At 38.2% G+C, this 15,982-nt stretch overlaps 1 protein-coding gene across 2 annotated transcripts in view; it reads left to right on the plus strand.

The window, feature by feature from the left end:
- EML6 (EMAP like 6) overlaps positions 1-15,982 on the plus strand; it is a 123,022-nt gene that overhangs the window by 78,977 nt on the left and 28,063 nt on the right. For both annotated transcript variants that reach the window (XM_054180038.1, XM_009902062.2), the window contains exons 16-27: positions 395-488; positions 4,261-4,361; positions 5,950-6,152; positions 6,878-6,989; positions 7,708-7,835; positions 9,959-10,100; positions 11,256-11,408; positions 11,673-11,804; positions 13,556-13,644; positions 14,245-14,421; positions 14,533-14,734; positions 14,958-15,084. In XM_054180038.1, the coding sequence (XP_054036013.1) occupies positions 395-488; positions 4,261-4,361; positions 5,950-6,152; positions 6,878-6,989; positions 7,708-7,835; positions 9,959-10,100; positions 11,256-11,408; positions 11,673-11,804; positions 13,556-13,644; positions 14,245-14,421; positions 14,533-14,734; positions 14,958-15,084 (1,660 nt within the window). The remainder of the gene's footprint in view (positions 1-394; positions 489-4,260; positions 4,362-5,949; positions 6,153-6,877; positions 6,990-7,707; positions 7,836-9,958; positions 10,101-11,255; positions 11,409-11,672; positions 11,805-13,555; positions 13,645-14,244; positions 14,422-14,532; positions 14,735-14,957; positions 15,085-15,982) is intronic.

The following is a 15,982-nucleotide window of genomic DNA, read 5'->3' on the forward strand; positions in this document are numbered from 1 at the left end:
TATCTGTGATAAGGCTATGTTTAAAGTCTCCATTTAAATCTATGGATTCCAGTCTGAAGTGTCATCACCCAGCACATATTCATTTTAGTGCTAAATATTGCAATATAAACCCTCCTTGTGGACAGAACTTTCAGCAGATACAGACTTCAGTCGCCTTATGAAGTTGGGCAGGTTGACTAGCTTTCTCAGTTTATTTGTCTAATTCTGTGGTCAGAGTGCTTTAGGAACTGAATCCTAGGCTCTCAAAGTAGTTTTTTGGGGGTTTTTTTTTGTGTGCTTCTTTTATAACACCTCATTTGGCATTCAGGTTGCAGTGTATTTGTGGTGTCCATTGCCTTTTACATTTTCAGCTAAGGCCCTGACACATTTAACACTAAGTATTCCTTTTCTACAGCTGATGGAAAATGTTTGGCATCTGTTGGGCTAGATGACAACCATGCCATTGTGTTTTGGGATTGGAAAAAAGGAGAAAAGCTAGCAACAACCAGGTAAGATTATATCTCTGTATGAATGTGTCCTGTGATTAGATTTTTCCAGCTAATATCATCCACATATATTGCTTTGTTTGTAGGAGAAAACAGAACACCTCTGAAAACAGAATGGTGTTTTAGAGCAGTTACATCCGGATTAAAAACCTTGGCATCCACAGCTTGGTGTTTGGAAATATTGTTGTCTGCTTCAGTCAGGAATTCCCTAGTCTTTCTTTTGGGATAGCTGCATTGGTATTATAGCTCATTTAATGATTTTCAAGTTAAGTTAATGTTTTCACCCAATTTTGTTTCCTGATTCATGGCAGAAGTCATCAGAGATGCAATTTTATTTTTTTTTCTGCGTTAGATTATATGCTGGGCTCCATCAGTATACATATGCAAATTGATTTTCTAAACAAAGGAAAAAAGTGTTCCCTCAAGGTTTTTCAAGGTCTGATGTTCTTGCCTTTCTTCAGAATCAGTGTTTCTGGGGTGTTTGCTCTTTGCAGTTAGTAGCAGAAAGCTTAGCTAATAACCCTGAAGTGAGGAAGCTTTTGCAGTTGCTTGAAGGGACCAGTGTTGGGTGGAGGGTTGGATTACAATTTACACATTTGCTTTTTTTTTCCTTCCAAAATGTTGAATTGCAACATTTTTTATATACCAATCTAGTTGTACCTGTCCAACTGTTTGAGAACCTGATTTCTGTCTAGCAATTCAAAAATACCTCTGAGGTTAAAATACAAGAATTCTGTAGAATTCACGTAAGTGTGGACTTACATACTAAAAAGACAAAGAGTTCATTTCATGTGCTGTCTGCAACTATGTAGGATCTAGCACTGGTCAGCAGAAAACAGTATAACTGCTTTATAAAACAAGATGATGGGCTACCTCTCTGTTTTTACTGAAATGAGAAGATTAAATACTTGGGTTCTTTTCAGTGAGTAATACTAGATGTACACCAATCTATCTACTATTATTGCTAATCTACTATTTTGAAAGTATGCACGGTCCTCACAGAAAGCATAGCAAAAAATTTAGCTTCTAGAAAGTTCCAGTTTAAATTGTTGTTCCATTTTAGCAGTTTCTGAAGGCAAGCACAGTAGGACATGAAGATTGAGAGAAACCCCCCAAGACAGGGGAGTTTACATCTAAATTTTAAACATGACCCTCACATGTCCCTAGCAGACAAGAAGAATAGAAGGATACCTACTTACAATCATATATAACCACAAGAAGAATTCATCTAAAGGGCTAAACCTAAAATATTAAGTGTACATTTACTATACATTTCTGTTTTGTGAATATTCTAATTGGTTGATCTTCTTAGGATGATTTATTTCGGCATGACTTTTCAGTGTTCTTGTCACAACATTCGGACTGTATCAATTTGTTTTAATTTCTCACTGGATAAATTATACAGCTTGTTTCCCTATCTTGACTTTACAGTCTTCTGTCTAGTTTCATTAAAATTCTGATTGAGTAAGTATGTACTGTTAGAATCAAAATATATCTGAACTTCTTTCACTAGCTTCTCATGCCATCAGCACAGCTGATGCAATGCTGGTCCTATTTGATCGCAGTAGTTCATGTTAGCAGACTGCAATTCCTAAGGGAGCAGAAGGGAACACTGCCAAATTCATTTGCAGTCTACATCAGGGAACATCTTGCTCTTTTACCTTCTTCATTCTGTGAAAGCAAATGTCCCATGCTGGTCCTCTGGAACACAAAGACACAAGCTTGCAGTTTGTTCTGGCCATTGCAGGAAATTGGGGAGACGTGGGCCATCCCATCAGGAACTCCTAGGGCATCAATCTTCATCCTATCACACAGGCAGACACACTTATGTCACAGGGGACACCTGTCTCAGTCCAGAGAGGCAAAGAGACTCAGTTCTGAATATTCCTGTGTTATGAAATTCAAGGCACAAACGAGGCCAAAACATCAACATCGAGGCTATTTATTACATAAATAAAGTGGACAGATCAGAAGGAGAGAGAGAGAGAGAGAGATGAGTAAAGTAATTCTGTTACTACCCCCAAGACAGTTTGGGTCTGTGGAGGAAGGGTGCTGCCTTGTTGGCTGTGCTGTCCTCCACTGGAGGAGGGGAGGGAGAGATCCCAAAGTCCAAGTCTTTCTCTGAGCAGCCGCTTCAGCTCCATGAGTTGCAGCAGGTGGAACTTAGGACACGGAGAGAGGGTTCCTCCTGGTCTGCTTCTTCTTGGCTACACGGTGATGTCTCTGACCTTTTCTCTCCTGGTATTTTCTTTGTTTTTCTTCAGAGTGGCATTGCCCAGGTCTTTTCCTTCTCCCGAGCCAGTAGTTGCTCAGGTCTTTTATACAGTTTTTTAGGTATGTGTCCAGGTGGTGAATCCATTGTCCTTTTCACCATTTTCCCTTTCTGGGGTAACTGATGGGTAGAGATGATCTTGTCTATGCACATTCCAGAGAGTCGTTATCCGGTCGTGTCTGCCCAATACACATCAGCTATTATCTGGGCAGGAGCAAAAGTGATTTTATCTTTGTTGATTCACATCGAGAGAGACAAGATTTAGTCTCTTGCAGCACCCAAATTGGGATGCAGTCAGTTTGATATTGGCCTCAGGGTTGTGCATTTTGCCTGTGTGATTATATGCTGCCAGAGGAGGCAGTGTAACTAGCCTGAACCAAAAGGCTGGGCATCACTATAGCAAAATGGAGGAACAGGAGAAGGAGGAACTGCAAGATGATGTACTTTAAATGTCAAAGGTGTAAAGGGCTACTTTTTGTCTAGACTGATTCACCAAAAGAAAGTAAAGAAACCAAGAGGGTTGTTAGAACCATGTGAATTTTCAGATCTGCTAAACCAGTCAGGCTCCAGTGGTGGCATCACAGTACAAAACCTGAAAATTAATACTGAACAGGTAGTTATTTTTTCTCTTGGTGTTTTATAAAACACCAATACAGAAATTATTCCCTGATACAAAGTAGGCTTTTTGGTTTGGTTTTCCTTTTTTTTTTTTTTTTTTTCCTAATTTTTGCAACAGTGAAACTTAAACATACAAATTCCCATAAATACATACTCAAACAAGAATAACTTCAGTTACCTAAGAAGTAAATTTGAAGGTGTATATCTGCTGCTGAATGAACTGTTTCTTAAATTATAGTTTTAAATTTTGTACTGGAATCTTCTAGTAGTATTTGTCCCTGCCTGTAACAGGAGGATTGGAAACAGAGGATCTTTAAGGTCCTTTCCAGCCCAGACCATTTACAATTATTTTATTTTTCCTCTTGAAGCACAGTAGGTTAAAGGTTTCCTCATTTTTCTTGACAGGGGATTTTAAATATTCATGGAGTTCTTATCCATTTAAATAGTTATGCTACCCTTTATACCTTTGTATTAATTGCATTGACCTTTGCTTCCTGTTTCTTTGTTATGATTTATCTGAACTGCAATTCAGCAGGAGACAATTTTTATTCACCACACTTCTGCAGTCTAATTCCTGTACAGTGTATACTCAGCTCCATGGGTCAGACTTCCAAGGCTAAACACTTGCAGATTAGAAATATAGCAGTACCTCTTGTTGGGTAGGGTAATATTGGTAGAGATGATGGACGCATCCTCTGCCAATCCTCAGAGTTTGATAGATCCATACTGTTGGATTTGCAGCAGAAGTATGACAGTCATGGTGATTAGACTCTCCCTGTTAAAGGCTCTCTTTGGATAGTCGAATATGTTGGAATGCCTATTTGAAAGAAATTAAAATGTTAAGTCAACCATTACTGTGGGTTTTAATTTTTATTTTTATTGCAGGGGCCATAAAGATAAAATATTTGTAGTGAAGTGTAATCCACATCATGTAGACAAATTAGTCACAGTTGGGATAAAGCACATCAAATTTTGGCAGCTGACAGGTACTGTACTGAATATTCTTTATTTCATTTACTTTAGCATGTGTATCTTTTTAATACAAGGATGTCATATTCTCACCTTGAGTTTGTTTTGTTTGTAAGGCAATTATATAGTTAATGAAAATACTAAAGAGCTCAAAATCTTCTTCTGAATCAGTAAATGTCACAATCCTTTCTCTTTGGCAGTCATTTCGAGCTAATTGGTTTTTTAACCCTAGTTCATTCCATTAAGGATTTCTCCTGAACACGTATTCATGGTTTTCAGAAAACATGCCATCCTGTAATTCACTTAGGCAGCTTATGACCCTTGTTTTGAAAATGCCAGCTGATAACTAAGAATCTGAGGTATCTCTGGCACACTACAAAAACCCTTATGTGTGCGCTTCAGGTCCTGATGTAACACTTCAGCAATGATGCAGGTTTAGGATAGAGATGTTTTTAAGTCATCAGAAGCGACTTCCAGAGATGGAAGTGCATGTTTGAAGGTCTCAGGTTGGAAAGATAGGTTTAAGAACAGACCTTAATATATGTGCCTGGGCAAAACAAAATAGAAATAAAGAAACAGATATTTTGCAGAAGTTTAATTGCTGTAATTTATGTTTTATCCGGCAGGTTAAAAATCCCAATGTGATATCACAAGAGTCAAAGTAATATTTTTTTTATGACTCAGTAATTTTGTTTCCTTTGCTAAATAATGAAATTGAGTTTTCCATTATTTGAAAAGAGGGTAAGATTCTGCAAACTAACAACCAAACATATTCCGAATGGGCCGTACCTCTCAGTCTAGACTGTTCTGTCAGACTGAGAAATCCAGCAGAGTTGGGTTCTGATCGAGGATGTCTTTTATTCAGGACTGCATTTTTTGTTCTTCATAACTTTGAATTGTATATACACCTCACAAGTACTTGGGGAAAAAAGATCTCAGAGGGCATCTTCTGTGTGTAAAACTCAGCAAAGGTAAGGAAGCACAAAGGTAGCTAAAAACAGAACTCAAGACAACTCAAAATTGGATAGTTTTAAGAAGTTCCTGTACTTTATAACACTGAAGTGGTTCAGGTGCTCTCAATTTTGAAATGACATTTCTCCCCCACTACTCCCTCTCCCCGCCCCCCCCCCCTTTTTTATTTCTGTAGTAATGAAATAGACTTGCATTGCTGTTTGCCAAGTTGTTACAAGAATTTGCATTAAGTGCTATCTTACTCCACAAATTCTCTCTTTGCAATAAAAAGGGTGTCTTCTGAATTAAGATTTGCTCAGTGGAATTGAGAATATTAGTCTGGTGTTACCTGTGAAATACAGTGATGACTTGAGGCAAGGATACCACTCTTATAATTTAGGTACCCTGTGCTAAAAATGTTCTGCCAGCCACTGTATTAATTCTTACACAATTCCTCTCCAAAATAATCTGAAAATAGAGCCTGGAACTGCTTCAAAACTGTCATTGCTAGCTTGCCTTTCTTATCGTTTGCCTTGTGCTCTGTTTTCAGTATTTCTGTTACTGTCTTAGGTGATGCGGCCAAGACATTTGTCCTTTACAGCACTATGGCTACAAATGGGAATATGAAGAGACTTACCTTAGTTTATACTGCAGGTGGAGGCTTTGCATCAAAACGAGGAACTTTTGGAATGACTGGGAAACTGGAAACTATGATGACTGTTTCCTATGGGCGAATAGAAGATCTGGTTTTCTCTGGTGCAGCTACTGGAGACATTTTTATCTGGAAGGATACTCTGTTGCTTAAGACAGTGAAGGCCCATGATGGACCTGTGTTTGCCATGCATGCATTGGATAAGGTATATATTATCTTATGTGATTCATTCATCACTGTCATTTTTGTTGCAGTACTGAATTGTGGAAGCATTTAACTCAGCTCCCAGTAAAGTGGCTCTGGGTTTTTATATGTATATGTAAGCAAGACATTGTCCTTCATTGCACTAGCATTGAAGGTGCTTTAATAATCAAAACCATAACACAAAACAAATTACACTGGATGACTCTGTGATTAAATCACAAACCCAATATTAATGGCTTTTGTTACTCAATAGATAGGTACTTGTAAGCTCCTGTTATATGTGCTCTTTCCCTGGGCAACAGCTTTCTGATCTAATTATGCTGAATTTATTTCTTACTGTTTTCACACATGTCACTTTCAGATTTGTAGACCACAGGAGAGTAACATGTAATGTTCATTGACTCTTCAACCTGATCCCAAAAATATTTTTGCATTGTCAGTTCTCAAAATTTGAAACATGAACTTTGAAATAATTTTATCACCTTATCTTAAACAAGCAAGACTTCAGATACCCAAAGGTTTTGTTTATGAGTGAATTATTCAAGATATCAAAAGTATTTTCTTTCAGTTGCGTCAATAATTCTTCAAAAGAAAAGGTTCAGTATTTTTAATTGGACACAAGAACAAAATGCAAGGGAGAATGTATACTGCCTTTGGACATGTCTATTTAAATGTCAACATATACGTGCTGACATTTTTCTGTGTTTTCATGCTGTGATCATACAGGGGTTTGTAACTGGTGGAAAGGATGGAATTGTGGCACTCTGGGATGATATGTTTGAAAGATGTCTGAAGACGTATGCTATTAAAAGAGCAGCACTATCTGCTAGTTCTAAAGGTATTCTTTTTCAGTGTGTTTTAATAAGGACTATATGCATGAAGGCTGGCAAAATGGCAGTAATAGGTATTAAATCTTAACCAGAACACAAAGGAACAGTAATATACTACTACAATTTTGTGCTGGAATTTTTCTGGTTTGATTGCTACAAGTTGTATTTCACACCATCTTTGCCATTTATAGTTTGCTCTGCTGTTTCCTCTATTCCATGACATTTGGCTTTGTTTTTGCTGAAGACATTACTCTAAAAGGAAATGTCACAAGCCTGTAAGTCTTCATGTTCCAAAATCTGTTCTATTTAGCAACTTCCTCAACTGGCCAGATTTCAGGCAGAGGGACCAGGGTCCCTATGAGTTAGAAAACCTATTAAATTGTACTTCCCCAGGCATCAGTGTGGAAGTCTGTAAAGTGATATTCACAGGTAATGACAGAATTAATGTCTGTGGTGCTGGAGCGTCAGAACTCCTTATACACTGTCACCCCTTAGAAAGCAATCAGATGTTAGTCCTTATATTGCCTCAACGCAGACTAGCATAAGGTCTCCTCCTTGGAATTAAATCTCTGGATTATGTGATAGTTTGATGAGGCAAGTGTATCTCATGTTTCATAATTTTAAACAGATTTTAATTATAGATGATACAAGCTGTATAAACTGTAGATGATATGAGACACTGATTTCACAATAAAACCCTAAAATTACTATCTTTGTATTCTTCAGGTTTACTTTTAGAAGACAATCCCTCTATCCGTGCTATCAGTCTAGGACATGGTCATATATTAGTAGGAACTAAAAATGGAGAGATACTTGAAATTGATAAAAGTGGCCCTATGACTCTACTTGTCCAGGTATGTGTGGATCTTCCACATCAAAATATTTCCTGTAGAATACAAGATCCGATAAGATTTCCTCAGGCATTTTCTTTCTGATTTCATTAATCTCTTGGTCAGCGTTGCTTTCCTTGCTCAGGCAGAAGTCAGCGCTTTCTTATATGAATTACTTTGAGATTAACTGTGGATTACTGAATTCTGAAGGTAGAACAAACAGTCCATTAAGTCCAAAGGCTGATGAGACTTGTTATGAGTTTTTCAGATATATTATTAGTTTAGGACCCAACATCAAAATGAAGAGTAAAGATAACTTATTTGACAGTGTGATTCAATTTACATTATTTTACTGAAATAATATAGTGTATTCTGAAGGATACTATACTTCGATGTGTGCAAAATTGTTTTAGACTTATGGCAGTTGTCATTGCAGATGTGCAAAGCACAAGAAGAGCTCTTTTGGCAAGATGGTATTTTGTGAAGTTTGATTTAAAAATTTTCACATATATGTCCACTGATGTATTCAATGTTGTTTTGGTTTAGTGTCTTGAATAATTGTAATCTCATTCTGTAGAACATTGTCTATATCATTTACTGAGTTATAATTTGTCAAGTTTTAACTTTTTCGGTTTTCTATAATTGACTAAATTAACATTGTTTTTTAAAAAAAAAAATTCTTTGGTTGCTTCTTTGGTATTTTTCTTTCCAGTTCTGATCACAAAAAATGATCTTTCAGATTTGTATTGCCTTCATGACAGCTTTGTTGATCTGTGTGCGAGCAGTTGCAGTTTACAAATTAACTCATTCACTGCTTTGAAATTGCCATCTCATCCTAATGATGAAAGATAGCAAAATTTCCTTAACATTACCTGATTGCTATGAGTTGTCTGGTAAAGTGAAGTGCTATACTTGTCATCCGGTTACATATATAAACTCCATCTAAACATAAGGAGGAACTTCTTTTAGAGCACTGGAATAGGCTACCCAGAGATGTGGTAGACTCTCCATCTCTGGAGATACTCAAAACCTGCCTGTGTGACCTTCTCTAGATGAACCTGCCTTGGCATGGAGCTTGGACTCAATGATCTCTGGAGGTCCCTTCTAACCCCTACTGTTTTGTGGTTCTGCGATTCTTGCATGCATGAAGTTGAGCTGCAATAGAAAATACATGAAGTGTAATCAAAGTGTCATGACATTTCCTCCCCTTTTTCTGTTCATGGTATTTCAACATCTCAAAAAAACCCACCAGTTACCAAAGTGAAATCCAGATAAGATTTAACCATGAAATGCAGCACCAACAAGATGGGTGCAACAAGAAAAGAAGACTAGAACAGGATGTATATGTTGGGCAAAGAGTATTCTCCAGGAGCTAAAAATTTGCATGAACCTTGAAGACAGATTAGCCCATATTAGGATTTCAGCATAAAGTCCTGTTTGGGGCATAGCTATTTGCTGTTTGTTTCAAGTCTGAAATAGCATTGGAAGAATGATAATACTAGGCTGGAGCACCTCTCCTTTGAGGACAGACTGAAGGAGTTGGGGCTGTTCAGTCTGGAGAACAGAAGGCTCCGAGGTGACCTCATTGTGGCCTTCCAGTATCTGAAGGGGGCCTACAAGAAGGCTGGGGAGGGACTTCTCAGGATATCAGGTAGTGATAGGACTAGGGGGAATGGAATGAAGCTGGAGGTGGGGAGATTCAGGCTAGATGTGAGGAGGCAATTCTTCACCATGAGAGTGGTGAAGCCCTGGAATGGGTTGTCCAGGGAGGTGGTTGAGGCCCTGTCCCTGGAGGTGTTTAAGACCAGGCTGGATGAGGCTCTGGCCAGTCTGATCTAGTGTGAGGTGTCCCTGCCCATGGCAGGGGGGTTGGAACTAGATGATCCTTGTGGTCCCTTCCAACCCTGACTGATACTACGATACTACTATGATACAGCTGATAGTAGTGGAGCAGATATGGAAGAGTCTATTTTAGACATTTATCAGAAGAAATGGACCAGACATTCAGATCTCTCTGAACATGGAGATTTTTGAGAGGAGACGGTGGAAACCTTCTTGCCCAACACATGAAAGGAGACAGAGCAGGTGCTTGGAAAATATGTTAACCCAAATGCCTTATTTTCTCTTCTATTAATAATTTCCTTTAGGGACATATGGAAGGAGAAGTCTGGGGGTTGGCAGCTCATCCTCTCTTGCCTGTCTGTGCAACAGTAAGTGATGATAAAACACTACGAATCTGGGAACTTTCATCCCAGCACCGCATGCTGGCAGTGAGGAAACTCAAAAAGGGTAATTCTCATTTGACCATGCTCTGTGGTAGTAATGATTCTGCTCTCTTTCTTTAACAGTTCCATCTCTGCTTTTGATGCACATCTCGGGCATAAATTAAGAGAGGAAGAAGACATGGTCATTAAGAAATCAGAAGCATAGGGAAAAAATTGTCTTTGGCATGTGCCAAGTCAATGAGAACGGTAGAAAGAGAAAAGATTCTAATCTATTGTAATGAATAATAATAACATTAACTTTAATAAATCTTACTCTGATTTCAAGGGGAATGAGTTGACCTCAGAATCATTTTTCTTCATAAGAACACTTAAGGCCATCATGCTGACATTAAAGTTTACTTATGAAGACAAACTGCATGTTGAGTACAATCAGCCTTCAGTGGCAATATGAGTTTACATGTTATACCAACTTCTCTGAAAATTAATAGTTTTCCTGCCCTCTCTTCTACATAGAATGAGATGAGCCATGTGGAAATGCTGCCTTGCAAAATTACCCTTATTTCATTTACTCATTGATGTCTTTCAGAAATTTTGTGATGTAAATTCAGTGTTTTCGTTTTCAGTGACAGATCCAGAGCACATGAACTCTAACTGGCTGAGAGAAAAGAATCAAGTGTTTTGGAGAGGTGACCTCAGGGGCACATGAGGATAGATGTATCAGAGAGTATGGTCAGAAATAATGCTAAGGCAAAAAGTGGAGGAAGTATACCACATCTCTCTTTTAAATGTGCTCCACCTGATAGGAACTATTATTCAATCATACAATGAAGAAGCTTTAGTGTAGTATCCCTGAAAGACATGTTGTTATTCTGCCTTGAGTCTTTGAATTTTCCATCTGAGTATCCTTGCTATGTGTTTGGTTGTTTGGGTTTTTCAATGTTTATCTCTGTCATTGGTGTGTTTAGACTTTCTTGGAAGGTGGTGTTTACACCTAAGCCCATCTCAGGACTGGTCAAGTCACCACTGTCAGCTCAGAGGGTACATTCCCATTTAGTAAAACATTAATCAGAGTCTTCCAATCATATAATAGATATGGGGTTTTTTAAATAACAAATCTATGTACTTGATACAAAAGCCTTTCTGCTGGAGTTTATTAATGGCTTTCTCAGTCAAATAAGTTTGTAAACCTTAAGATGCTCCTTTCCATTTTCTGTTACAGGTGGTCGATGCTGTGCCTTTTCTCCTGATGGGAAGGCCTTGGCTGTAGGGTTGAATGATGGGAGCTTTCTGGTGGTCAATGCTGACACTGTTGAAGACATGGTCTCTTTTCACCACAGAAAGGAAATGATCTCAGATATAAAGTTTTCACGAGGTATAATCAGATAATAAGTGGGAAGGGCACTGTTTGTCTTAGAGCCTTATTTTTCTCCACTAGACAGAAGACTCAATGTTTATAAGGTACACTGGTTTCTGTGTGCTCCATGCATTCAAATACTTCACAGTTTTGCGTGATTATATAGAGTTTAATGTGGGACCCACCCCAACTGATGCATTTGGATGCACTACAGTAATAAAAATATATGACAATAGTGCTTGTAACATGTACACCTTTAATAATCTCTGGGTCTCTTTGCAGAATCAGGGAAGTATCTGGCTGTGGCTTCCCATGACAACTTTGTAGATATTTACAATGTACTTACCAGCAAAAGAGTTGGCATTTGTAAAGGTGCATCTAGCTACATCACCCACATTGACTGGGACTCAAGAGGTAAACTGTTTGACTAAAGATACAGATTGAAATTGCCGGTAAAACAGAGTATCAGAAAACTGTGTTCACACCAGTTACTGAGATAAGCTTGTAACTACTAATACAAATGATTTTTCAGCATCAAGCACCATATGTGTTCAGCACAATTACATTTGTTGGTGGAATGCATACACACTTGTAGCATTTGTACCAGAGCACATGGTACTTCACTGCTGACAGCATATGACTAAAATGTCACTTAGGAACATAATACTGCATTTCTGTCCCCTGTTCTTTTTTCACTCTTGTAGCATGTGGCACGTTTTTCTTTTCCACCTTGTATGTCCAATTTCCTTTCTTCCTTACTGAGTGTGACATAGCAATCACTGCAGTGAAGTTGGAGAGACTTACTGTCACAACTAATTAAGTCTAGCAGGATTGATAATGAGCTCATGCAAATAAGCCTTCCCAAATCTAATATGATTCTGTGTGAAGCCACCTGTGTATCTGAGCCTTGCTTCCCTTGCTGTGCTAGTTCTGAAATGTGGTACAAGATCACTGACAACAACATTAGCTAATGTCCTTTCATAATTCACTCAGGTCCAGTTGCCTTTCTGAGCTAGTAAGCCATGCTGCAGCTGAGCTAGCACTGTGTGCCTGCTGACAGCCTGGTAATCTCAACTACTGGTAGTTACACACACAGCAATAGCAATGTGTCTTGATACTACCTGTGTACCTCTGTACCTCTAGTAGCCAGCTCTCTGATGTGTTGTATGTGCAGATATAAGAACACTGAAAATTCTTAGTGTGTCCTTAATGGTATTCATTGGAAACTATAACTGAACTTCTGGATGTGAAGGATTAATACACTAAGTTGTATGTGTTATATAGATGTTACAAGGATGGACATGGCACTGTTGTAGCCCCATATTACACTTGTTGTCAGTGGTTCCCACAGACTGAATGTAGGTCATGTAACAAAGGGCAAGATGCAAGATGTGCAGCTGGAGCTGCACACATTCATACCAGCAGATAATCTCATCCGGGGATTCTCAGAGTCCTTTCTCTGGCATTTATGCAGTTTAAATATTGTAGAACTGCTTTTGTATTAAATCCTCACAAGAATTCATACTCTACAACTCTACTCTAGAGTTGTTAATTTGAAAAATCCAGAAAATGCCTGTAATTTTCTTCTATCAGAGATACTGTATAGCTGCATTTGAAAGCACTTTTTGCTCCTTCATGCACAAAACCTTGCTAACATACTATTGGTTGCATACAGGATTATCTTCATAAAATCACAGTATTTGTATGGGTACGGTAAACTTCATCTGCAAAGGACAGTTTGCTGCAGAGCTGGTCTATATGGCAGTTAGTGAAAAAGCAGACAGGGGCCTACAGTGTTTCTTTTGGGAAAGTTGTCTTGCAAAATTCTTATGAACATTAATAGCATATGCTTTTGTAATTCTAACTATCCATTATCATGATGATGACAATACAAGTAAAACATTTCTTCTCAGAAGAAAGTGATTTGCTGCACGACTTAATTTTTATCAAGGCTGTTGGATGGTATTTAAATTATTGCTTCAGCCATGAATCAAGAGCATAGGATTTTTATGAGAGTGATTCTGAGCATCTGTTTTACTTTTGCTGTGAATAACTCTCTGGAGGATAATTTCATTGCTTACCCCCAGAAATCCTCACTAAAAAGAAAGTTGCTAATATTCATAATAATGAATAAGATTCACAATAAATTCTTATTTCATATCCAGGAAAGTTATTGCAAGTCAATTCTGGTGCCAAAGAACAACTATTTTTTGAAGCACCAAGGGGGAAAAGGCATATTATAAGAATTGCTGAGGTATGAACTATGCTTACTGGATTTTTTACTGTGAAAGTTATTATTGTGGGCTGTTGAAAATTAGCATCTTTTGTCTTCAAATGGCATTTTTTTTCCTTTTAAAATACTGTAATTGCAGTGGTTAGAATTATTTAATCATTCTATGCAGTGTCTTTCCTAACATTTGTAAAAGGGTAGAACTTGCAAGTTTCTGTTTGTATATCTGAACTTATTGTTTGTTTAATAGCAGCCCTTCCCAGAATCTCCTTTCCTGAACAATCACCCATTTGCTGTGTACTGTGTGTGCATACAGGTTACAAACCATCGTTAAACAGCATGACCTGGCTTTTAATGGTGTTGATTACTTAGAATACACAATTGTTCTACAAAACAGCCAATGTTTATCACCTTAGGAAATCTTTAAGGAGATTTGTATCCAAATCATTGCTCTACCTTGGGAAAGTATTAAGCCTTTTGATAAAGATATGCAGTTTGCATTAAGGAGCTAGAAACAGTGAACCTCGTCTAAAACTTCAGTTAATACATAGGAAAATATATACATGAACTGGTGTGTATTGGCCTGTATTAAGATTACTTCTCATGGGTAAATTTTGATTGCAGGTAGAGAAGATTGAGTGGGACACCTGGACATGTGTTCTGGGTCCTACTTGTGAAGGAATTTGGCCCATGCACAGTGATGTCACCGTTGTGAATGCAGCTAGTCTTACCAAAGATGGAACACTGTTAGCTACAGGAGATGATTTTGGTTTTGTGAAGCTTTTTTCATATCCAGTGAAGGTAAATAAGCATGTGTATTTCTGTTATTAGAAAGTGTGCAAGAAAAGCAATTAAGGCATACACTATTAGCAGTATGTCATCTTGCTAATGTGTGAATTCTTTGTGCTACAGGGCCAGCATGCAAAATTCAAGAAGTACGTGGGTCACAGCACACAGGTAACCAATGTGCGGTGGTTACACAATGATTCTGTGCTGCTGACTGTAGGTGGTGCTGATACAGCTTTGATGATCTGGACCAGAGAATTTTTGGGCATTCAGGAGAGTAAGCTGGTTGATAGTGAAGAATCAGACACAGATGCAGAAGAAGATGGAGGTAAAAAGGATTGTATAAAACAAGTCTTTAATTTCGTCTTCATTACACAGATTCACATGGGTGTTTAACTTGAAGTGGGCTAAGAAAATTTCATGTACTAAAGTCCAGTGTAGGGAGAGCTTGGTAGGATTTGTTTCCTTCCTTTTATTGTTACAGATCTTATTTTTCATTCTTCCACTATGAAACAAGGGTAGTTTGTTTTATTCTGTTATATTTTCCTCAGGTTATGATAGTGATGTTGCAAGAGAAAAAGCAATTGACTACACCACTAAGATCTATGCAGTAAGCATCCGAGAAATGGAAGGGACAAAACCACATCAGCAGCTGAAGGAGATTTCGGTAGAAGAGAGGTACGTCACACAAAGGCATGTGCTTCCAAATGTACATTGCATCTCTTAATTTAGCTAACATGAGTCCTTAAAAATAAGAGAGGCATTTTATCATTCACAGAATAACATTTAAAATAGTCTTCACAAGGTACAATTCTGAATGTGATGGCAAAAGATATGTGTATGTAAGGAAATCAGCTGTGAGCATTGTGTTCTTCTCTGCTGTTCACGTAGCATGTGTAGCTGTGCATATGTCTGCAGGAAGGCATGTGTGATAGGGTGAGCATGTAAATACTTTATAGGTGAAGCTTTCAGTGATGTTTTCACTGAAGATTTTCAGTTGCCTATAATTGCACCACATTGTTACTGTTAATGTTGAAATTCCCCATGACACATGTTGGCCTTATGCTGAATTATTGGGGTGGCGGGGAGAAGCTGGAATAAGAACAATAGTGGAGAGAACAGAAAAGAGAAGAGGTAAGAGCTAAACACAGAGGCTGAGGTCAGTCCAGTGAAACACAGACCTGGGGGAGTGGGAGAGTAAAAATTGCTTGGGACAGGACTGCTGAGACAGAACAGGAGTATCTCTAACCAACAAAGTACATTCTTCTCTGTAATATGGACCAGTAAATCTACACCCATGAATCTAGTTGATGAGTCAACTGTGAATCCATGAAGTGTCTTTTGATAAAATTTATTTTTATAAGCATTCTTTCTTTTATCATGTGTTTTCTTGCTTTTGTTCAGTGTTGGGCACTGACAAAAAAACTAACTGCTATGGGTTAACTCACATGAAGCATAGTTGGTTCCCCTCAGTCTACCCAGAACATGTGGCTAGTAACAATACTAGTGATGCAATGGCACAGGGATCCTGCCCTAGTTAGAGTCCTCAGGGAACAGAGCGGTTGCAAAAGGAAGT

The sequence above is a fragment of the Dryobates pubescens genome, chromosome 3, assembly GCF_014839835.1.
Source record: "Dryobates pubescens isolate bDryPub1 chromosome 3, bDryPub1.pri, whole genome shotgun sequence".
NCBI lineage: Eukaryota > Metazoa > Chordata > Aves > Piciformes > Picidae > Dryobates > Dryobates pubescens.